General features: G+C 36.4%; 3 protein-coding genes across 4 annotated transcripts; 2 read left to right on the plus strand and 1 right to left on the minus strand.

Moving 5' to 3' along the window:
- The first annotated feature begins 376 nt into the window (after window positions 1–376).
- Window positions 377–13,347, plus strand: LOC141901403 (CTD small phosphatase-like protein). Of its 2 annotated transcripts, none has more exons than XM_074788624.1 (8): window positions 377–562; window positions 5,954–6,075; window positions 6,377–6,478; window positions 7,961–8,017; window positions 8,103–8,195; window positions 8,486–8,584; window positions 8,676–8,762; window positions 8,892–13,347. In XM_074788624.1, the coding sequence occupies exons 1-8, from the start codon at window positions 484–486 to the stop codon at window positions 9,030–9,032; spliced, it is 780 nt and encodes a 259-aa protein (XP_074644725.1). In that variant the 5' UTR covers window positions 377–483; the 3' UTR covers window positions 9,033–13,347. The 2 variants fall into 2 exon arrangements, with proteins under 2 accessions (XP_074644725.1, XP_074644716.1); XM_074788615.1 differs by lacking the exon at window positions 377–562 and adding an exon at window positions 3,388–3,676.
- Window positions 13,348–14,064: 717 nt separating this feature from the next.
- LOC141901380 (uncharacterized) lies at window positions 14,065–21,317 on the minus strand. Its single transcript, XM_074788587.1, has 19 exons — window positions 20,992–21,317; window positions 20,572–20,689; window positions 20,185–20,351; window positions 19,822–19,995; window positions 19,584–19,751; window positions 19,337–19,435; window positions 19,174–19,249; window positions 18,983–19,089; window positions 18,632–18,803; window positions 18,029–18,317; window positions 17,698–17,794; window positions 17,489–17,595; window positions 17,090–17,299; window positions 16,722–17,006; window positions 16,506–16,643; window positions 16,303–16,409; window positions 15,823–15,909; window positions 15,564–15,725; window positions 14,065–15,303 (listed from the first exon to the last, which is right to left on the minus strand). The coding sequence occupies exons 1-19, from the start codon at window positions 21,028–21,030 to the stop codon at window positions 15,224–15,226; spliced, it is 2,682 nt and encodes an 893-aa protein (XP_074644688.1). The 5' UTR covers window positions 21,031–21,317; the 3' UTR covers window positions 14,065–15,223.
- A 533-nt stretch (window positions 21,318–21,850) lies between these two features.
- Window positions 21,851–24,436, plus strand: LOC141914855 (galactoside 2-alpha-L-fucosyltransferase SEC1-like). The gene is made up of 2 exons (XM_074806182.1): window positions 21,851–21,910; window positions 23,344–24,436. Exon 2 carries the CDS (start codon window positions 23,354–23,356, stop codon window positions 24,413–24,415), a length of 1,062 nt encoding a protein of 353 aa, XP_074662283.1. The 5' UTR covers window positions 21,851–21,910; window positions 23,344–23,353; the 3' UTR covers window positions 24,416–24,436.
- The last annotated feature ends 406 nt before the right edge of the window (window positions 24,437–24,842 follow it).

A 24,842-nucleotide genomic window follows, 5' to 3' on the forward strand; every position in this document is an offset into this window, starting at 1 on the left:
CATTAATTATTGTTAGATACTGAGATTTATTTATATGAAAAATTAAGACAATTAGGTACAAGGTAAATGGGCGGGAATCAAATAAACCAATCAAATAGCTTGTTACATCTCACATGGTTAGGTAAACAAGGTTTCGATATCTCCACTGAATAGTATTTTCGTGGATTTAACGGACACTAAAACGCCTTGAAAAAACTATTCCATTGATTTCAAAATCTACAATTTATCCTAGATATAAAGAATAATTCCTTTAAAGATATTCATTTAGAGATTTATGAATTATCTCTTGGATTTTTCAAATTTTATCTAATTCGCGAATTTTGCCAGCGATTACAACGCTCTAGAAACCGCCGTGTATGTATCTAAACATGGTGGATCCTCCTCCATCTTGAATGTTTACTCTGCTAAAACTTGCCGTTCCATTTTTACTCGAACTCACCCCGATTTACCACGCGACGGAACTGATAATAGAAGGCTATTTAGATGGACAGTACGTCCATTATTACCTCAGTGAGGGAAGATGACGGTATTATACCTCCATTCTCGCCCACCGCAGAAAAAGGTTTGTTGTTTCTTAGTATTTACAAATTAATTCGTGGCCTCGCGCTCACTCGCTCCGAATCTAACCTTCCTTTTCCTCGACATGTTGTGCTATTTTTACAGTGCTACTCTCCTGTCCCACCCATTGATATTCAATAACTCGTTGTGTGTTCTAAGCCTTCCTTTTACCAGCCCGTACTGCTGATGTTGCACTTGCCAAACAAAACGGTAATCTTGCTTTGACATACTGCTTCTCCTTTCCATCAAATAAACTGTTGGCAAGTCTTAAAGTCAAAGAGTTAAATGTGCTGACCTTGTTACAGTAGCCTTTTTTGTTAGGCCAAGCCCAACAAGGCACGTATGGCCAGCTGGAGTATGGCACAGTTAAGTTGGCTAAGGCTTAGCGTGATTAAATGCAAGCGTACATACATTATGATGTAAAAATGCTGAATGTACCTATATTAATTTACCCCGATGTATGGCTGAACGTTCTCATCAGTGCTGTAACCTGCTACTGCCTTTTTTTAATTCTGTGAGTAACATGATTTATTACACATGTTTTATGAGGATTTTGATAGGGTTTTGTGTGGCCTGTTTGGTTTAAAACACTGGCCACTGAGGATGACATACTCTAATGGAATTATTAGCGTAGGTATTGTACTGATAGGCCTACTTGTCAGTGGTAGGGATGTTTGTAATGTTGGCCCCCACGCATTCTCTAACTCAGAGAATCTGATGCGAGTGCTACACTGTGTAGGTGTAGGCGAGTTCCAGATTCCTACATGTGCAGTGAAGATAGTTGAACTGTTTGTAATTTGAGCTTAACAAAATTAGTAAGTTTGAGTCTATAGGCCTAAGGAAGTATTGGGTATTTGTGTCACATGCTGACCTTTTGAGGCAAGCTAGCGTCTTCGGCAGTTGCTATGCCTCACATGATATCAGTTTGATGACAGGCTTCAAAAATACTGGCAACATTTCAAGTTGTTCGAAAATGACAGCGCGATAATTGGAGTTAGGCCTATATGCCGAGTGTAGTACCATTTAGGTAGGCTGCAGACTGTCGCATAGGTATTTGTATTGTGAAGAACCTACTGGTAATCAATTCTGATAAGTATTGGTAGGCCGATATGGCGAAAAAACAATTGATGTTCTAATTATCATATCAATAATCAATAGTGGGGCAGATACACGCGGATACGCTATAGGCCTATTGTATTTATCAGGAAGTGAGTGGAATTATTTTGTTCTTTTACGAGTTGAAAGATTTACTGATGTTTTATTTTTAACGCCTGGGATCTACAGTAGAGCTGGTCTATTACTGTGGTTCGTATTTGCTGTTTGAAATAAGTTGGTCATCTTGGTGAAACTTGATATAACCTTGATTATTACGAAATATCTTTAGTATTGACCAAAATCTAGTTCATACACAGTCCATTCCTGTTCATTATGGTCAGTTCTTAATCTTGAATTAGATACTCAACATGGATACCTAGTTTCGTTGAATTCGAATAGTCCACTTTTTCATTTCCATAGTAATATTTATTAATCAATTATTCATTGCCATTATAAAAATCATGCATTTCAAATTATTATTTATCACGAAGTAAATTCATATTATAACATGTAGTGTAGGTGCCTAAGCGCGCAGGCGCGTGTATCAATTCATATTGAATATTAAAACAACGGAATCGTAATATATGAATTTAAAAATATTGATGAGTAATTGTGTGCATGAAATAATAATAGCGCTGCCTGTATCGTGTGATGCGCCCTCCTACATGTATAGTAGATATTCCGGTATAATGACCTAATGTGGTAACTGTGTTTCGTACAGATTTTTCAACCAGCATGATAAATGTATTTGTTATGGTTGTTGGTTTCAATTGAAAGGAATGTCCCATATATTTTCTTTGGAATTGTGCCATATGACATTCAGTCATAAAAATTTAACCACAAACCATGAATGTTTTCAAGCGGTCATGCTTCGTAGAAGGCTATATTGTTATGCATATATATTGTTATTGTAAGCCAAGTTTAGTTATGTTGAATTGTAATTTGCTTTGAAGGTTGAAGTTGTCGACCCAATGCCGACAAAACTTGGCGATTATACAAACTTCCAGGTCAGCACCAATTCCTGGCATTTTTAAGGTTTCCTGAAATAATGTTTCAAAAATATGTTAGGTGGCATTCAAGTCGGCATATGTTATCACAAAAATGCCGCATGATGGCAGCACATGTACCAGTCGTGTGTGATACTGAGTTTTCACTTTATAGATTGAATTTTTTAGGAAGATGACGTATTTATTTTACTGATAGGGCTAGGTTGACAAATATAATAAAATAGATAAAATTGATTGCTTACAAAGAATTTTTTGTCCCTTATCAGAGCATAAAGCACATTTAGAATGCGAGGCCTAAATTTGAATGCAAACTGCTTATGATATTACAGGAGAATGAATGAATTCATTTATAGGTTAAGGAAAATTGGTTGTTTATGTAGTTAAGTTAGTTTTCAAGACATTTCAAGTCATGCACGTTCTTGAAAATTATAGCCCAATTATTTTCAATGATCTACGATTCAATGCATGTCTAATATTATTGGCAGTAATCCATGGTATGGTTTGACTAGTCGTTTTCAGAGTTTTTATATATATATATAGCCTATTTCAAATGGTTTGTGCGGGCGTGTATTGTATGGGTGCGTTTTACATAATCTATACGTTGTTGTTCGTTGTTCGGTATAGTGCGAAGATTTTATTGATGAAGTTGTTGCGATTTCATCCACCAGAGGGAGGAGATCTCTAAGTTCATTATCATAATTTGTCTACTCCCGTCGTCTATGCCTGTGAGCTGCATATATGTACGTGATGTGATGGAATATCATCATTCCGGATATACCCGCCGCGCTGCGCTTGTTTATTTGTACACAACATTATAACTGATCTAATAGGATTAACAACTCCCCGTTATATCATTGATAACCATCAGTAGTTCATTGAGTTAACTTTTTCTAAAAGGAACGCTGTGGCGGCACCCATGTCTATTTATTATGGTGCTGCTGCACATTATCCAAATCTCATCTGCAAGTCAACGGCTGTAACTGTTCGACCTCAAAAAAAATATCGTTGCAAAAAAGGTGGGTTGCTTTACATACAACGGTGCTGTTTGGAAGAGTGTAGGGTGGACCTGTTTCATTAATAAGCCTTTATTTTCTGGTTGTTGATATTTAACATTTCAAACGGTTCAAGTATTGAATCCTGTCCGTTATGTATGATTTAGTTTCTTTCAGTTCTCTATAGCTTGTAGACTATAATGGAAGATTATTATGTATTGTATTTATCAGTTTCTGGTTGGTGTATTGTGGCGTTTTTTTTTTTATTCGTTTGTGTAATCCATATGCACGTATGGTAACATATGTGGGATTATAAAGCCTATAGAATTGTAAATTCTATACTGTTATCGGTGAATATGTTATGATTAGTGTAGGGCGACTAGTTATTATTATGTGCAAATCGTGAAAAGAATATTTTCCATTCATCCCGATATAGGGCGTATATACGCCCATTCATAATAATGTAAGTGTGGTTTTTCCTCCTTTCGGGAATTTTCAGCTCCTAAGATGTTAAGCCATCAATGGTCGGTATATATATATCTTTATTAACATGTCATCTCGATTAACAAGCCAGCCTATAATAAGGCTTACAAGACACATTGACATTTACAAGTACAACAAACATGTGGCATTGGATTAAAAATTAAGAATTAAGAATTTCGAAGTTTCATTCCTATGTAATGCCTATTAGCATTGTTTGAATTAGCCTCAGTTCCTGTATTAAATCAATTTTCATTCTCATCAATAATGGTTGTTTGATGAACTCATTGATTGCTTAAATCATTCATTAGACAGATCAATAACAAGGTTTGTTTATGAACAGGCTTTGTTTTGCACGAGTTTGCTCGAGAAAAAAATGACATTTATTTGATTGGGGAATTTGTTCAATGAAAGGTCATCGGATCTAGGCCGCTGAAGTAGTTTTGTGGTTAGATTTAGGTCAGTGTGGTTCATTACCTGCGGCTGTGGCGAGGTAGCATCACAACAACGAATGTATCATGGCTTCGTTTTGCGTTTATAGCAATTTCATTACTCAATATCCCACATGGCAGTATCCACAAAGGGCGTCAATTGTTGAGCATAAACTGGGAAAATTTGGTGAGTTTTTTAGTGACCTAAAACTGCTTAGTGTATTTTTATGAATGAATGTAATACGATTCTGTTGACGTGATGTTCTACACGCGAATAATGGCTGCCTTTTAAAAACCAGCAGAAGAACCGAGCTGTATAAGGGAAACCGTCGATGCTTTATAAGGCTATGCATAATTGATTTACAAATATTGGTTCATTAAGGTATCTGACTGTGTAATGATTATTGATAAGGGAAATATGTCGATCAATCGAAAGTGATTTGTTTCATTCCAAAGAAGTGTACGTCTTAAGAAGGTGTTTTTCTCAATTGTTAAACATTGTTGTTGGTTCTCAGTTATTGTTGCGATGCTCGGCGTGGATGATTTTTATTCACTTATTTGAATACCGGATATGTTTCTGTACAAACAAATGTTTGGCAAATAGTCAATTTCTACAGATCCTTGAGCTACTGAACTGTGGTGAACTCAGAAAATAGTAATAATATCTGGACTTTAGGTTAGTTTCATGAAAAGGTTTTCGAAAAAAAGGAAGGCAAGCCCTCGATCATGGTTGGCACGTATGCCTTCTTTGTATTGTGCAGCTTGTGCAACTCCACGAATACTCCCGTTTTTAAGGTCAGACTATTTACAAATCGTGTCACGTGAAGAATGTTTGAAATTCTGGCACAATGCAAAGCACGTAGATCAAAGTCGTGGTGAAGACTGACTAAGGAAGAAGAAGTAAGGACTTCGCTTAGACAGATGTGACCTATTTCAACAGTTGTTTGAGTCATTAAGGCCAGGTCTGGTCATGTGAACGTATATAATCAGCATTGGAGATAGTTGTGACTGATACTGTATGGAATATACGTGCACAGACTATAGTTCACTAAATACTGGAGATAATATGTGAATGGATACATATGCTATTGTTCATCGCCGTTTTTTAGCGACTTTCATTTTGTGGTCATGTCTATGCTTCAGCTATTCGGTACACAAGCGAGTTTGTACCCGGTTCATAATCAGAATGTGAGAAAGTCGGCTGTCCCGCGAAGATGTATGTATCATCAGAAATAATTTGTAGGCATGGGATTTTTTCAGAAGGGTGCTTGCTCTTATAGGGTGATGTATGTCTCTTCTGTGTACTGGAAGAAGAGTACTTCATCAGGCGTCTTGAATTAGATAAAGCGATCTTTTGGTTGATACGTATTTCTTTTTCATATATTTTCAGCACCGTCCTCGAAGGTGAAACCACGAAAAGGTATCTTTGGTTCGTTATTTTGCTGTTTCGGAAATAATGCGACAAATTCTCACAATCAAGCAGTGCCTACTGAAGAAAATGGTCATCCGAAGGTGAGCGTTTTGTTAAATCGATGGATATTTCTGACTGAATTTCTCCAGTGAAGTTCTCGTTTCTTTGCGGATCGTCAGCGATGAATGTCGCAGTTAGTTTAATCAAATCGATCTGAAGGTCACAAGCAACATTAACAGCTTTTTGTACAGCATTAGAATCGACAATAGATAAATCACATCTAATTGCCCTACAGATTAACTGCGACAGTGCATGTATAAATTATTTTGGGATGGCTGGGTCGGCGTAGCATATATTTAGTTGTTCGAATGTTCTCAAGAGTCGTGCGATTTTTATTTGCAGACGATACAAAAATATCTGTTGCCACCGCGGAGGCAGACTGATTTAACGAAAAAGACGTGTATTATAGATTTGGACGAAACTTTAGTTCATAGTTCTTTTAAGGTATGTAAAACTATATGTGTGTGTGTTTGCGCGTTCTTTTCTTGTTGTAGTGCGATGATAAATCTGTGAATATTACGAACCTATCATTGATTTCCCGTGAGAGTAGAGAATTAATAGATCACTCGTGCTTCGTTGCACATCTCTGTTCGAGAAAGTAAATCGAGTAGCAACATCCTAGCATCGATTTCACGCTATAATGCCACTAACTATTCTGTAACGTCGCCTATTCATGTATTAAAGTCTCCCGCTTAACCTCTTCAAAAAGACTGCAATATCTCGGCTATGTGCAAATACGATTTTAGGGCCAACTGTATAAACTATCGACATCTGATACATGTAACTGTAATACATGTATATATTCATAAGTATTTCGATTTTCATTATTGTTAAAGGTCCTGTTACTGTAAGAATGCGTTTCAGCACTTAATGAATGACCCTTTGTCTACTGTGAAGTCTTAATTAACCTTTTACATATTCAAGGCATTGCATGGTTTTATCAGATGTCAGTCTCTCCGATGAGACGTACTCGATAGTCACATTAAATTCTAGTTTTTTCAATTCTATGCAGCATCTTCATCAAAATGCGCCGAGGTCGATGTATTTCAATCTTCTTTGATTTGCTTGATGCTAAGGAAAATGAACCATAGTGTGTTCAAGCGTATTTGCAGCCCTAATTAATTTCTGCGACGTATTAATCTTGCGCTGGTGGTGACAAATTTTAATTACAACTTCAAACAGACGGGAGTGATCTAGTGTAGAGATTCTGTCAGCTTTACCTCTTCCTACAGGCCGTAAAACACAGACAGTTGATGATTTTAGCTGGCGCGCTATCTCCCAGTCAGACATGTCTACACGACCTTGGTTAAACGAATATGACTCATCCGATCCGAGTTTAATGCATATTAATGCTATTTGACGAAGATGTCGCTATTAATGCACAATTCAGATCTTGAGCGGGGGACCTAGTGTAAAGCCATTTCCCAATTTTAGTATTATATAGCTACGTGTATATGCAAAATACTGTGTTCATATATTTTTTCATGTCAAGTGCGTTTGCATTTGAAGTGGTCGCATTTTTACCAATAACTCCTGACGTGCGGCTACGTATATATAAGCATAGTACTGGCATTTAACTTACTTCTGTCTAATTCCCTCTCTCAGAAATGGCCTTCGAAGTGTTTCGGTAATTTTCGAAATAGATTCTTTAAAAAATAAGCTATGAAGGCACTCTTCATTTCACCGAAGAGCAATTAATATTTTGAACCAATACCCGGGGAACCTTAAACCGCTCAAGGGTCTCTGTTTAATTTTCATAATTTCATTCACGACACTCTGATTTCAGCAGTAATTAAAAGTGTCTATGATTAATTGAATAGGCTCGGGGCGAACAATCCTGTAATTGTTGTTCTGTGATGGTTTTTGCCTTCGCTCAAGATTTTTTCTTTCTTAAACAAATTTTTTTTTTTTTGAAAATATTTGCAGGAAGTTCCTAATGCTGATTTTATAGTTCCAGTTGAAATAGATGGAACAGTTCATCAGGTGACTATTGATTGCTATGTTATTTTCATTTCTGTCTATTTATATCAGTAATGCTGGTTACTCATTCATAATATTCATTTCACAGGTTTATGTATTAAAGCGGCCTTTTGTAGATGAATTTTTACAAAAAATGGGAGAGCTATACGAATGTGTATTATTTACTGCAAGTTTAGCGAAGGTAAGTTTTTTTTTGGCATTTTGATCTCGATCATAAATCGAGCGGCGTGTATTTGAGGCCCAAAAAAACGCTGTCATCAGCTGAACATAATTTGTCTTCTTGACGATGGAATTCGATGCTATATTCACTATCTAAGGAAGCATCGGTTTTCATACCAAATTTGCGCATCATTTGTAAGCTGAGACTGAAGCTGCCACTGGGAACATTACGCATTTTATGGCCCAGACATATGTCTGTAAATCGACAGGAGCAGCTGAAGGCGTGACTAGTGTGATTATTTTGTTTTTCAGTATGCAGATCCTGTGGCTGACCTGCTCGATAAATGGGGTGTCTTCCGGGCACGATTATTCAGGGAATCCTGTGTCTATCACAGAGGAAATTATGTTAAGGTAACTGTAAAAAAAATTACGATTACTTACATCTCAAATCTTAGATAAGAACCGCCGTATTTATATAGTGCTCATATGATACTTGTTACAGGACCTAAGTCAGTTGGGGAGAGAACTTTCACAAGTAGTGATAGTGGACAACTCGCCAGCCTCATACATCTTCCATCCAGATAATGCAGTATGTATATTTATGTTCAGTACAATATTTGTCTAATCGACTTTTTACCCGTATCTTATGAATGTTGCGCCGGTTGTCTGTCTCCGGTTGTTATCTTCCGATAAAAGTTTCTTTAAATGTTATTTGCAGGTACCTGTACAGTCATGGTTCGATGATATGTCAGATTCGGAACTGCTCGACCTGCTACCGTTCTTTGAATCGATAGCGAAAGAGGACAATATTTATACGATATTACGGAATGCCAACACTCACCACGGCCCACCTTCATAGTGCACAAGAAAACCCAATGCAAATGACCTTCGAGGAAACGTGTGGCCAAAATTTTCTACGATTGTTTTATTTCGGGAGTTGTTGGGCGGGTGTTGTTATTGTTGTTATCGCCACCCCTCGCTGCTTCATTTCATCGCCGACTGTCTTTCAACAGAAAAACTCCTTGTCGTGAAAATACGCGCGCGCGTGCACGCACGTGCGTCGTGTACAAACTGAATCACATCCTGTCCAAAAAACATGTCGTCATCGAAACGTGGAGTAAAATATAAACGCGATGTTGAAAACGATGTATTTTGAACGGCGGAACGAAACCTGGTGTTTTTTGTGTGAACGTGAAAGTCTGAATTTGGCATGACTCTGGATATCTAAAAACGAAGCTGTTAAAAGCGGATGGACAAAATAATTCTTGTGTGGTCTTGATAAGGCTAGGCTTACAGGAGGTTATGTGCTCCACGAGATAAGTTTCGGACAGCGGGTTTCTCCAGTATTAGAATGTAGGTTAGCACGATGTCTCTCTTATTATTGCTATTTGAGAATGGGGTATTTGTTTTGGAAAATTTCATACTAACTCCTAGTGATTATCAGTTGGTTTATTTCTTTTGCCCCTGGATTGTTCAGAGTTTATTAAAATTAGTTAGTCAAGGCTGTACGAGACCTCAAATTTGAATTAACGTCAAGCAAACAAAGTAATGTATCCCTCCAAAGTGCAAATTTTGTATCTGGAGTTTCAACTATTATGAGAAAATATTTGAGAATTGCTCTCACTGACGGAATTTGTAGAAAAAAAATATTTTTGTTTGAGCTCACAAAAAAACTAGTCCAAAACATATTACGCTAACCAGACGCAGCGTATTGGAATTTCCGACTCATTGTATAGTTTATCAAAACCTAAGAATTTTGATTTGTTTTGTTTTCTGTTAGTTCTTTAAATGATTATTACGCTATTATGCACTGGTCGATTCAAAAAAGAATAATTTTAAAAGAAAAAGAAAATATATAGTATACAAATGTACCGGACGAAAAAAAAAGTCTGCTGTTCGATAGTTTTGTACATAGCTGTAAAGACGAAAGAGCCAATGTATTGAATATTATATATAGTTTGTACAGGTAAATTACATAATTTCATACAAGGATGCTGTTCTGTGCATCTTCGTTGAGCAACAGATTTATACATACTGAAAAACGAATATCTTTGTATGTCATAATCTAAAGAAGAATATATATATATTGAGAGAGGTGAATATAGTAGATTATGAAGGCTGTCTTGAATAAGCCATCGAAAATTTAATTTATAGTGATAGATACAGTGTGTGCTATTTATTAACAAGCATGTTGATATTAGACTTGTTCTTTACCACATGGCTAATTCGCATGCTTGCATGTCTAACAAATTGACTTCTCTTGTCCTGATTGTTTTAACCGTAGAATTAATTGTACCCATCCACTGGATCTGCTTAGGCCTTTGAAATGAAAGTTGTTAATATCCTTGTGGCTTCGTGAACTATGTAATCTGGAATGCTCGTCATTTTGTCAGTCATCTTGAGAAATTTAATGAGCTATCTATAGAATATATACCGTGTGATTTGAACCATTCTTTGATTGAAATTCTGATAGAAATTCATCTCCTATGGAGGTTTAATAATACAATTGGTGAATAATACATTCGAAAAACCATTATCAATGATTACAGTTATTCTTTTGATTTTCATAAAATTACATTTTGCGAAAAAAATTATGTTCATGATGATAGTTATTGTTCTTGCTCAATTTTGCTTTTATGTGGTCAATATACTTTATGTATAATTGTCCATGTAGACTTTGCATTCGGTAACACAAAAGGTTCATTCGGACCATTCGTTTAAATGGTTACCTCTTAAACCCTTGATTAGCTGGGGTCATTTGTTCATCCATATCAAGTCGACTGAGAAGTGAACCATTTTTATTGTACTGTAAAATTGCATGGTTATTTATTGTTTGAGTTGATCTGTCAGAACTTGTTGTTACCTCTGATATGAAATGATCACATAATCAGTGCGTTACAGATAAAACAATGAATGTTCAGGCATATCACGTCGCCAACACGTGCGTGAAATTGGACTCCGTCTGAAATGTCTGTTATCTCGAATTTGAAATTGAAAACTTGTTTACTCAGAAAACTGACTGAAATTCGACTTATTCGTGAACGTTGTTCTCATCGGAAGATTAGACACGTCAAAATGTTGGTCAGGAGCTATTTGGATGTTGGTTGCAGAGTTGAAGAAAACGCTATGTTCATGTGTTTGTGTATTTCACATGATAGCGAAGGCTTTATGACTTCGCACATGTCACCTCAAGTATGGAATCAATATTTGAAGTACAGTCCTACTATTGACAGTGGACACCAGTTAAAGGGGTGGAATACGACTTGCAGTGCCCTCTGATTATAAATTATCCAACAATATTGAATATTGAACCGTTCAATAGTTGCGTATTATGCTTTGCAAATTTCTCATTTCGAACTATTGTTGCAGACCCATTATTGTGAACGTCAGGGTCGTTGCTATTTAATGTGATTACACTGAAGCTAAATCTTCATGAAATATGAATATAATGGTGCTTAAAATAAGAATAAGAGTTTGAAAGTATCATTGTTATTTTCTTTCCTATATAGAGTTACTATGCAACATCTTTAGCTGGCACTGTTTTATGTTGATATCGCACTGGTTAATGATGTCACCATTTTTAGCGCGGCAATAATTGATTTCATTTTCTCCTAGAAATTCTCGTCATCAAATTGAAAGTCAATTACGGTATGCACACTTCTGCACCAAATCTCAAAGTTTTTCTCTGAAGAATTTCACATCAGATCCTCGAATGTTAGGCATCTTGACATACTTTTCCTTTGATACTAAAAATACTATTCGAATGAGTATAAATGATGTGTTCATTTACTATTCTCCAGTGACATATGTGGAAAAAAGCTAAAAATTGTTTTAAAAAACCTATTAAAAGTCAAAACATTATTCGAACTACTGCCAAATTAGCTGTACAAGATGTATAAGTCTATTTTATGACACCATAATCTAGATGTAAATGGCTTATGTATTCCTCATTTAACCAAAGTTGAAGAAAGTCTTGTTATTTCCTGTGAAGTGATTCGTATTTGCTGTATAGTGTCATGTATTAAATGGATTTTGTTGTATGTGCTCAAAGACAGACTTTAAGCCTCTCGTATGTCACTGACCTCAACATCACAAGTTCAACACCTTTGGCTCCTTACCCTATCACTTTTGTTGTGCCACCCCAATCCAACTCCCTTTAATTGAGCAATTCTGAATTACAGGATTTGTTTTTTCGTTGATGTGATGTTAATATGTATGGTGCTCATTTTAATGAGGCTTTGTTTATTGTTTTTAAGTGAATATTTGAATAAAAAGAAAGCTGTTTTGTGGCTTTATGAACACTGCGCAGGTGTTTTTCAAAGAAACTGCCCAAACAGATCGAAACCGCATACATTTTGACCTGCATGTTTTTTTCACCAGGTCAGCACTTCAGCTTTTCTTAGCATGTGTTTGTCATGAAATAAGTACTGAAAGTAACTGAAGATTCTTATTCATCTGAATTCTGGAACTAAATGTTTGTCAGTTTTTCTCATTTTGAGTTTTTGACTATGAATAAACAACCATGGATTATGAATTTATCGCTCAACCCGGGTTTGAAGTGCAATTGCCTGTAACATGATGTCAGTTCTGATCTTTAATGTATATCTATGTAACTTCAATCTTGCTAATCTTTTGTCATTCTTTGTGCAAAATTAGGCCTCACTAAGGTCACAAATGTACAGTTGTGTACAACAACTACATTGCGGATACAAAATAGATATGTGTGCTGATCCAAAATCGTGAATTATATTTATTTGAGGCCACAAAAATACTTGCAATAATAAATGAAAGTTAAGACACCTATATAATATATATAAATCTCTATGTATAATCAAGAAGAACTAGGTATACGTGAACAAATTATCATTGCATATTGATGGAAATTGTAATAATGAAGTCTCTTGTGAATCTTATAATTCAGATGTGTGGATGGTCGCAATTATTTTGATAAATTCTAAACTAGTCCATTGATAAGATTGTAGTAATTTTTGTGTCAAAGTAAATCACTGTACATTATGGATCACTATTTTTGCTACAAAACCAAAATGTTTCAAAACCCATTTCTATACATAGATAATTCTGTCAGTCTGTTAAACATAGAGATAAGAAAAAATAATAATTTTCTATATTCATAAAGCCTATAAATATGTATGATACTAACATGTAAATAAAAATACAAGTATTGAAATTCATGAATGTCTTTTATTTTTTTGTCTCGCTTATGCTTTCACAGATTTTCGATTTACAGTTCAATACCGCCAACTCCCGTGTGCTATAGTTACTCTGGAGCAGTACCTTGATAAGCAATCTATAACAGGGAAGACCTTGGCTTCACATACTTAACAGGCCATCAACTTAATCTTGATTTTAAAGCGCAGGCTTATGATGCAGGTGTCCTTTAGGTATTCATCTACAGCCCGACACACCACCCCGTTCAATACTTATATCATCATTCTTCCAATTCTTGATTCTCAAGGCTTCTCAAGGCTTTGCCTTTGTGTTCTGGTCCTCAGAATCGAAGTAACAGCTGGACAACAAACAGCAGAAATTGGTCATTGTAATGCAACACTTTAATGTCTTAAGGTCTTGGGACCACACTGGTTCAACACTTACTTCACTGTTACTGATTAGCGGGTACGTAGCTGTTAGATGTTAGATACCAGTACTGTTAACTAGGGAAGCGATGAAGGACCTCGAGTTGTCGTGTTCCGAGTCGTCATATTTAGGTCGATGAAAATCGGTCGAAACTGACTTGAAACTCGGTCGTATTTCTGGCATCCTCATCTTACATTTTGACGTGTTGTCAAATGACAACTTGTCACGTGGAAAATGGGTGACAAGGTGTAAAAATGTCACGATATGTCAACATGTTCATGTCGACTTGACGCAATATATTGATATAAATATGACGACTTGTTGCATTGGGATGCAACAACTGGAGGCCCCTTATCACTTCCGTAGTAAACAGTCAAGCAGAGATTTGCATATCTTTTACAGTAATTCAATTTCTTATCAAAGAGTATATAGTCTATGGTTTTATGTACCAGCAAGCATCTGTCAGATTGACAACAAGTCAATGCCCCTTGATTATACAAATGAAAAAAAACTTGCAAGTTTTCTATAACAAGAAAAAATCTTTTTATTAGAAGTCAGGTGGAAAATATGAATATCCTTCTATCAAAATTATGTAACAACCATATTCACAATTCAATTACAGCAGTTATTATAAAACCATGGACTCAAACAAATTTACAACAGATCAAAAGAAACTTCACATCAACACATTCATTTCTTATTACCAGTACATATTAATCAGTATAGAATTCATGAATTACATATCCTTTTGTTAAACCAATCTTATCAAAAATCAATTTTGATTAGAAAAGCATAATTACATAATTATAACTCATAACTTATTCATAATTCAGGTACCAGGGTAATGTATTTTCTTGGAGTAGTAGATATGACATTATGCTGGCTTAAAATTACTCACATTTGCCTTAGATAAGAAAGCTGGTAATGAATCATCACATACCGGTACACGATGATGGGTAACAATAAAAATCAATTTATCATAATAAAAATAAACTAAATCTAACAAACAGCCCAAATCTACTGGCATTCAGCATATTGTGGATATAAGAAAGCTGACTATGAGTCAATCTCTTACATGATTATGCAGAAAAGTGAAGTCAATACATGTATATCCTGTTATGAAACTATATTTAATACTTTTTTGTATTTGATATGTATATATACCAGTAATGAACAGGACCTGGAATATTCAGCAATAAATGCACATACAGTTGCTAAAAGAGCTCAAATTTTTGGAAGGACTATTTAAGGAACCACTTAAAAACAATTGAATGAATCATTTAAAAACTCTCACCAAAATGTTAAAAAAAATATCTTTCACAACGACAATGTTTCAGCAGTTGACACCACTTGGAATTAGTACAAGAGCCTTTATCCTAGTTCAAGGGACAATCCTCTGATCGAGTACATATGACACATCAACTCCGCACAGTTCAGATCCACAGCAGCACAGATTCATTTCATCATATTATATGACCAGTGTTTTTTTGAATTTTTAGATGAACTTCTGGACACAGAAGGCTTACGAATACCAGCTGAAATAGAAATGATAGATTTATCACATATCTAATTAACAATTAAATAGCAATGATAGATTTATCACATATCTAATTAACAATTAAATAGGTTGTAGTTTAAGAATGAATTTGTATCAATATCAACTCAGGAGCGAAATCCACAGTTTTGGTCTAAATTGTGTGTATAGGGGAGACTGATTGTGACTACAGAGTCAAGTTTAAGACATGATTGGAACCAACTCCTGAGAAGTTGGTGTGAATGTTTAATGTACCGGTACCTTTATTACTTTCATCGCTTGATCCTACAATATCACCATTACTACTACTACTGCTAGTATTACTATTACGGTCACTACTGCTAGGAACTATTTGTGACTTTGAATGACCTTGTCTAGCAACAACAGGGTGATACTGATCGACTGCAAAATTATAGGATAATGCTGAAAAAGAGAAGTAAAAAATTGGCCAATTTATAATGAAAATGAGTTTTTGAACATAAACCTAATGGGGGGGAGGGGGTGGCACGATCAAGCTTACCGGCTGGAGATGGAACATATTTTGACCAAGTCGGTCGCGTTGGACGGTTATTTGTAGGAGTCCATCCACCTGGCTTAATTTTTTCACCTTCAAGAGGAAGAAAACAATGATTTAATGTAGCAACTTAATATTCATAAACTCTCATGCCAAGTAAAAGTAGAACAAGCCATAGGCGACAACGGTTCTCGGGCTCAGACTCGAACTCTGAAATCATCACGTGTTAGTTCCCATTGCATTTTGGAAATTTTGTATCTAGGGCCAATAGCTAAATTTTGTTAAGATAATTTTTTGAATTTCAATCCTAGTGCCAATGGGGCACTGGGCCCATTCTTTAGCTCTCTGCACAATTAGACCCCATAATGACATTGTACCAAAGTTTCATCAAGTTCAAACCGCTGAAAGACAGACACACACACACATTCAAACAGACAGTACAAGGATAAGGGTCTCACGGAAGCCCAAGAACCAATCAGAACTTACTGTATATTTCTTTAACAATCGTTTTTTGTTTCAGGGATACACTTTCAGGATCCCATGTATGTACAACATGTTTTCTATTTGGCGTTATAGTTTTCAACAAGCGTTTTCTGAAAAGATGAACAAAATATTCTATACCAGGTAATTATGATCTTTATAACATGACAATCAATTATCAGTACCGGATAATATGTTATTCCAAATACCTGCAGTATTTTCTCCAGGCGAGTTGAATTGTTAGAGCAGCTATCTGTCGAATCCACTCCTCTTCTCCGGCTTCTAAACGCTTATTTCTTATCGCATCCTGGGCAGTTTTCAGAACTCCCTTTTTGATGTACAAATAACTGGAACAAAAGAAGTAAATAAACAAACTGAAATTATTCAATTTTAAAAAGCAAGATGGCTTTTCTTCCAACACGCACTGTCTAAATCCACGCTGAATAGTCGAAGCAGCTTTTTGCTTCAGTCTAAATTCATCTTGTCGGCTTCGTTCGGCATCAACCACTTTTTTCCGGTTTTGTTGCTTGCGTAGAATTCTTTCTTCTTCCGTTAGAATGATCTCATTACGTTTACGCCTTCGCCGAGTGGTAGCCGGCTGTTCATCTAAAAGAGCTTCTGCTGCGATGATTTCCTCGATTCGTCGGTTTTCTATTTCTTGTAAGTTTTTAATATTCTGACGACGTTTGTATTCATCATCAGCTTTTTTCCTTAGAAAAAAAAGAATTTGAAGTAGCCCTGTTAAAACTAATTGAATAACCTAAGCATTTTTCGATCTACTGATAATACTGACTTAGCTGCATCTTTTCGAAGTTGTTCATGTTTCATCAGCAATTGCTTTCTCTCGAGGAAAGTTTTACGAACTCTGTAGCCGCGGAAATACGACTGAACTTTAGCCGCTGCGATTTCCTGAATTCCGCTGATTGACAAAGATCCCTGTTCAATGAGAAACTGCGCAACAGCGTGATGTTCACCCATCAGTGCATAATCCAAAGGGGTATATCTAAAAGGTATACATAACATAATAATCAATTTCATGGTAACTAAGAGAGAATTTCACCCTTAGCAATAGCATTAATTACTTTTTTCTAATACAATTGATAATCTGCATATTTGTTGGTAATTTCATTCATCTTTGCCGAATATGGCCTTCAGAGAACCTAAATATGAATTGCACTTAAAACGTTATTACCTGTCCTCTGTAAATTCCATACGGTTTGAAAACGCATTATATTCGAGCAGTAGTTTTACTGCGTCGAGATGTCCTTTACTGCAAGCCCAATGTAAGGCACTCATTCCCTGAAAGATTTAAGTAATGCTCATTCAAACATCACGTTAGATGAATGAAGATTTATCAAAGAGTAAGTCGCTAATGTGCTACAGTGTCGTTTATAGACATACCTCATTATCTTGCGTGTTAGGATCAGCTTTGTTCTCTATGAGCACAGACATACAATTTACACAACCACCATATGAAGCACAGTGTAATGGCACCCGACTACAAATAAAATGACCAGATTTGAAAACTGAAAATTGCCATTAGAGTAAAATCATAGGCGAAAACTGTTTGATTATGCTAACTATCTAAACAAATCTCCCTGACATTCGTTGATTTTTAGCTTTTTTACAAAATTCCCTGACGATTCCCCGACTTTTTTGAATTTAAGAAAATTCACCAATTTTTCGTTGATTTCCAGATATGTGGCCACCCTGTGTACTGTAGGCTACATACCCCGATAGGTCTCTGAAGTTGGGATCAACGCCGTACTTGATAAGCATTTGACAGATATACGCATGACCGCCGAGAGCAGCCCAATGAAGTGGAGATCGACCGTCATTATCGACTAGATCGACTCGAGCGCTGTGATCCATTAGCGTCTGCACCACATCAGTATGACCCATTTCACACGCTCGAAACAATGGCGTATGTTTCAGTAGATCGGTACTGTCTATTTGTGCTCCGTTATCGAGTAGAAGTTTCACGGTTGATGCGTGACCGGACAATGCAGCGGCGTGAAGAGCTGAATAGATATATTAGAAAATGATGCAGTCATTTAAATTCTTAATCGAATGAATATTGCATGAATTGGAAAAGTTAACAATTGCATTAACAGTTTAATCAAGGTGTTTCAATCAAGCTAACTATGGTTATCTTCTATTCTAAATCATAGAGAATGATCACCAGGGACTGTATTAACCATCAGGTGAGTTAACCCCCTGATAAGTTGGGTGAAATCTCACAATTTTCATTAATTCATTGTAGGATTCTTGCAGAATTCTAAACTAGTCTCTTCGACATACATTAATAATACCAGTAGTGTACATTTGCCCTCACCTGAAGCACCATTTTTGTCAACATTTTTTATATCTACTTTCTCAGTATACTTCATCCACACTGTTAACACTTTATCGGCACCTTTACTACACGCCCACATGAAAGCTGTTCTTCCATCTACATCAGGCTCATCGACTATTTTATCACTTTTGAGGAAGATCTCTGCAGTTTCCTACAACAGAAATTTGCATTATTTACATCGAATTTAACAGACAACCTAATTGTTATACTGCCGACATAAGTGCAGTGTAAAATAGCTAGAGAATTTTACTAAAATAGAGACAAGAAAACCATTCTATTTCAAAAGCTCAGATGATGTCTTAAGGAAAACAAAGATTTAAGGAAACTTACAGCATAATTGTTCTGCGCCGCATAATGTAAAGCAGTAGCACCATTTGAATCAGAACTTGCATAGTCAGCACCTCTTGCTAGTAACATCGCAACCACACTTGTATGCCCTATGTATAGATTTAAAAAGGAGACATGAAAATATTTCACAAAATTCTAACGACTAGGAAATTGATATCACCAAGTTTACAAACCTAACACAGCAGCCCAGTGAAGGGGTGTACGAAACATGTTGTCTAATGCAGAAACATTACATTTCGGAGTCAAGGTCTAAAAATTAAAAATCGTAATTCTTGAAATGGAGACTACTTTCAAGAGTTTAAGGGCAGAAACTAAGATTTCCATATCATAACTCACTAAAACATCAACAATGGCTTCGCTTCCTTCAGCAACTGCTAAATGTAATGCTGTTCTACCTTCGTAATCTTGCCAATTTATTACACTCGGAGCAACTTCCTACATAGAAAGAAAACAAATTCAGTAAGTCGAGATATTAAAGTGTATATTCATGACAGGGTTTGCACAGCTCTCACATAAAAATTAATGACTATTTAACACAAATATCACTTTTCATGTCTGTACACAACCTCGTTGAAAAACTTACAAGTAATAATTTTACGCAATTAACAGCCTGGTGGTCATGGCAACTCGCCGCCCAGTGAAGAGGCGTTTTTCCTTCTGTATCCGGAATTCCGATATTAGAATCTTGTTTTAGCAGCATTCTCATATGATCTAAATTCCCATACGATGCACTCCAGTGTAAAGCAGTCCTCTAGATAAATGAAGTATCCAGTTTAGTGTTCTAGTATCATCATTTTTGCATCGTTTACAGGACAACTTACTTTCATATTGTCTTGATCATCTACTTCTCCGGGCATAACGTACTTCAGCAAAAGGGCTAAACATTTTGAAGCCTTGTGTCTTGTACATAATTGCAAAGCAGTTTGACCTTCAAGATCTTTTTCTTTCCATTCAGAACCTTTTGATAGCAACAACTTCATCAGCCGATGGTTACCCTGTTTAAATAATAATTAAATGATATATTTCATACATTTTTTCAGTTAACTTCTCAACAACAAATACCTTTGGTTCTGGGCAAACCATTAGCAATGGATAGGTATAAACTGTGAGCATCACGCCACCTTATTGTTCATTCTATTTTTCTAACATACACAATATAGGCCTACTCATTAAGCAAAATTCACCTTATGAGCCGCCCAATGTAAAGCAGTTCGTCCTCCTTTATCAGTTTTATCTATGAAACAGCCAGCTTTGATGAGAATTTCCGCACATTCTAATCGATCAGCCAGAACACAGTACATCAGAGGTGTTCGACGAAACTGATCTCCAATATCAATTTCTCTTGGATGGCCTGTCAATTGCACAACAGTAGACATAACGGTAAACACATTTGTTTGGAATGAATGAGGGGTGAAGACAACATAGTCAAATAATGAATTCACAAGATAGTGTGTGTTGGTAGTGTTTGAAAATCTGAAAACTACCTCCAGAAAGATAAGCATCAAAGTATTTTCAAGAATGTACATTTCTTGGCTTTAAGCTGTAGCAGTTCTGAGACAGAAAAAACTTACTGATTATGAATTTTCCGAGTGTATTTTTATCCCCATTCACAGCAGCTGCGTGTAACTGCGTAATGAACTGATTTGCCAGCTTTGTTTTTGACATATTCAAAGCAGCTTCGCTGTCCATCTGAAAATACATATCAGCTATAATGTATCCTGTGAGACATACTTTGCCGTTTTCTAAAACGCTGGGATGTGTCAACCTTTGAAAGTCAGGGTCAAAGTATCTTAGATTTAGGGTCGAGAATCTGAATTCCATAGGCTTACTACTGTATTGATCATCATTATTCATGTAAGGTTGGTTAGGATTAGGGATAAGGGTTAGGTCGAAATAGTGATCATTTGCCGATGATTTGGATTGTATCCGCGTAGGCTTAATATTGGCAAAGCCAAAAGTATTCACTTTTGCATTCAATTCGATTTACTCACTCTACTCAACATTCCTGGACGATGGCCAGCAGTAGCCATTGTTAACAGTCAGTAGACTCCCTTAGTCTTTTTCACTGATTTAGCGTGTGTAAGCCGTTTTCTGTGTAATGTACCACCAACAGACGTCAGGACCAGTAGTCCCAGGTGGCTGCCGTTCTTTTGTTTTAACAATTCACATTCAGTGAACAAAAAATTATCGTCAACGACATCGATCCAGATCAGCAATTGTGAATAAGCCAAAGTAACAATTTTGAGTTCGCCATCTAATAAGGGCCAATTTATCAGTTTTGAAAGAATTTATTTTGGATCATTTTTTTACTTCCTGGTTTTGGTTGTCAACGGGGTTAAATCTCATACGCGAAAGGAACATTCTAGAAAACACGGAAATGAAATAATGCGTTAAACCACGGACACGGATTATCAACAACTATCGCACGATTTCGGGCGGGCCGGGGATCAATAACCACCTCATCACACGTGAAGATTTTATTTTCTACCTGCTACAATTACGATACGATTAAGAAATTTGTCCGGATAACTTATGTAAATTGTTGCGCCTGGTCCTTCGTCAAGGAAAGAAAAGATCCATGGGAGCGGCGAACGACTCCGGTCCGCGGACCGGATGGCAATCTTTCCAATCCAGGAATTTTTATTTGGCCTGACTCTCCAGTTATATATTTTTTCGATATTCACTTCACCCAAGCCATATTCATACCGGTCAAATACTGGCTAAGGTAGGCCTAAACCGTAACCTAGAAAAATCTTCAAACACTTTAAATAGACTATTCAAACTCGCGAATGACGAGCATGTTGGTGTTTTGCCCATACACGCATATCAGCCCGACCGACCGCACAGTGACCAGTGTCTGACCGGCGTATAGACACTATACTCAGTGGCATACGTATATGTTAGAAAAAGGTGAGTAAATAATGAAATACAATCGTTTGAATCCAAAACATTAATGTGCACAGGTTGCCGGTTTCGTTAGATTCAACTTAATGAATTCAAACTAAAGATATACAAACTCTCCAACTATTAATGAACTGTTCCACGTTAAAACTGTATACATTCATACGTGGAGTTATATCGTGATAAGTTATCGCGATATCGCGATAATCAAAGCGTTTATATCGATCAAGTCTACAAACTAGTCAGCAACTGTTGAAGATGAGATTTTATTTGTTGTTTTGCCATTGCAGCTCACAATGATTCTGCTCCGCCGGGGAGCATTTGATAACTCTAACCAAATTATAGGTAATCTCCAATGTCATCCGTGATATTGATGATAACTGTAGACTACTTTGATCCTTTCAATCATGGAATTCGTTTTAGGGTCCATGTTTCAACTTAGGACATTTCAACTACACTAAATGATAAAAACTGGATTCTTGATGGCTACCCCCACATGCATATCATTTAAATATCTATTGAAATATAAAATTCATTCATTCATATCCTCAGTTGGCTATTGGCCAAGAGGATAACTACAGAAAATGATCAATCGTTATGGAATATCGTTTTTGAATTCAGAAATTATTTCATCAAAATCCAGGATGAAAAATGAATGTTTTATATGTTTATTCACATTTAACGATGATCGCGCCGTTAAACGTATTTTCATAAACATATGCGACGACTAAAAAGGATCGTCTGATTTCTGCGGTTACATTATCGTTGTTCTGATACTGGCTTTTAGTGAATAGTAAATCAGTGAGGCACTGATGATTTTCTGGTGAGTTTCTGGTCGGTGAGAGCATGGATTCTTCGTTTTTAGAGTCCATGCTCTAAGTAACCGCCATCGTGGTTTTCGTACCAAAAGTTTTGAACTATGATGGACGCGCTTGTTAGCTTTTCATTGTTCAAACATACGCGATATTGTCAGACTATTTATCAATATACCGTCGGTCAACATGATGGTGGTGTTATTTTACAGAAATCACGTGTGACGTTTGTATTTTCATACCGCAACGCAGGTATATATAATACATTAAATCGAAATATACGGGCCACATAAAAGTCCAGGTTGTCAATATATATAGTTGGAAATTACCGGTAAAAATATATATCGGTTATTGAACTCTAAATTTGATTCGCACAATCGGACTGTGACGGCTGTGACAGAAATGTATTGGTATAAAAGACAAAAAATATCGTATGTTGCAAACAAAAAGGGATCTGGATTACAAGGGTCGAACTCCATCACACGCTATGTTACAATTATTTTGACACCTGATTTTTCTAACCGGATAAAAGTACTTAAAAGAGCAAAAGTCCATAGGCAAATTCACAAGGAATAAGCGAGGAGATATCGTACTTTATTCTTATTCTTGTCATTTCTCTTAAATTTTCAGGTGCCGGAGTATGCAAGGAAGAATGGGCAAGCGACTCGTTCCATTGTTCACCGTCTTCTCGTTATTTGCCATTATCGGTATGATCGGGTATCTACGAATAATTCCCCAACGCCAAGAAGCGTATCGTCTTGAAACATCTGACTTAAATACTGCTGCAGCCAAAACAAACGCCCGTACAGAAATGACAATCGAAATGAGTGGTAGACTTGGAAACAATATGTTCCAATATGCGGCCCTGCTCGGTATCGCCAAAGCAAGAGGCAATATTCCAGTGGTTCTCAACAAAGGCAACGAGTTAAGGGTAATATTTAATTTGTCGGCCAAGTTACTATCGGATAACGAATACAAACACCGAATTGGATATAGTAAAGATAATTACGTAGAGAATTGCTGCCTCTATAATCCGAATTTAATGAAGAATATTCCGATAAAAGGAAAATTCGTATTAAAAGGATTTTTCCAGAATTGGAAATACTTCCATCCGCATGTGTCCGAACAGTTACGCCGAGAATTTACATTTCGGAAAGTGATCGTCGACGCCGCAAATTCGTTCATCTCATCATCCAGTGCAGGTTTTAAACGAGAAGTACTTTATTTTAATAAACAAGCAAATTACGTGAAATCTTTGCGGAAAAGAAAAACGCGTTCAGATAAAGTAACATACGTAGGTGTACATGTTCGTCGTGGGGATATTACTAGCCACTATTACATAGAAGCTGGTATGAGGCAACCGACTATGGATTATTTCAAAAAAGCGATGGCGATAATGGAATCGTTGTATGAAAACGTTTTTTATTTAGTATGCAGTGATGATTTGGATTGGTGCAGGAACAAATTCGGCCACATGAAAAATGTTGCCTTTTGTCCTGGTAAGGATCGTGTGGTCGACATGGCGATACTATCGCATTCAAATCATTCCATCCTGACTGTTGGATCGTTTGGTTTTTGGAGTGCCTTTTTGGCCAATGGAACAACCACATACTTCGGAAGCGCGCGGGCTCCTGGCTCTAGTGTTGATGTGGTTTTTAGTTACGCCCAATATTTCATGCCGAAATGGATCAAAATTCCATAATCCTCGAATCTCAATATCTACTTACGTCCACAATAAATATTTGCTTTACTTGAAATATTTACTATGTATTTGTACATTCTACAATACTAGATGATATATACATTTCGCAGCCAGAATGCATGTAATTTATTGCAAATCCAAAGAATGTTAAAGATTTTTCTATTGTTATTCAAAAAGATCTATCGTATTTTGTATATATTTTACATAAGTACTATTTTGTTAAATTCGGGGACGAATCTATGATGACGAGCATTCTCGATTCGAGGGTAGGGACCTCATAACATACCCAGAGAATTAAAACTTTCAAATATTCGCTAAAGAAGTGAAACCATAAGGATACAATGCTACATTTTATATTTCATTTAGCGTGATCAAAACCGGGGATCTGAACCGCCGCGTTATTCAGTTAAGAACCGAATACACAGCC

Source organism: Tubulanus polymorphus, chromosome 1 (genome assembly GCF_964204645.1).
Source record: "Tubulanus polymorphus chromosome 1, tnTubPoly1.2, whole genome shotgun sequence".
In the NCBI taxonomy this organism is placed as follows: domain Eukaryota; kingdom Metazoa; phylum Nemertea; class Palaeonemertea; order Tubulaniformes; family Tubulanidae; genus Tubulanus; species Tubulanus polymorphus.

Excerpts from the sequence above, each read along its gene's own strand:
- LOC141914855 (XM_074806182.1), top strand. The coding sequence starts at position 23,354 with ATGCAAGGAAGAATGGGCAAGCGACTCGTTCCATTGTTCACCGTCTTC.
- LOC141901403 (XM_074788615.1), top strand. The coding sequence starts at position 3,577 with ATGTCTATTTATTATGGTGCTGCTGCACATTATCCAAATCTCATCTGC. Across the intron at positions 6,076-6,376 it reads AAGAAAATGGTCATCCGAAG|ACGATACAAAAATATCTGTT; the intron begins GTGAGCGTTTTG and ends TTTTATTTGCAG. Across the intron at positions 8,196-8,485 it reads TTACTGCAAGTTTAGCGAAG|TATGCAGATCCTGTGGCTGA; the intron begins GTAAGTTTTTTT and ends TTTGTTTTTCAG.
- LOC141901380 (XM_074788587.1), bottom strand. The coding sequence starts at position 21,030 with ATGGCTACTGCTGGCCATCGTCCAGGAATGTTGAGTAGA. Across the intron at positions 18,804-18,982 it reads CGGCGCAGAACAATTATGCT|GAAACTGCAGAGATCTTCCT; the intron begins GTAAGTTTCCTT and ends TTTCTGTTGTAG. Across the intron at positions 17,596-17,697 it reads CTAACACGCAAGATAATGAG|GGAATGAGTGCCTTACATTG; the intron begins GTATGTCTATAA and ends TAAATCTTTCAG.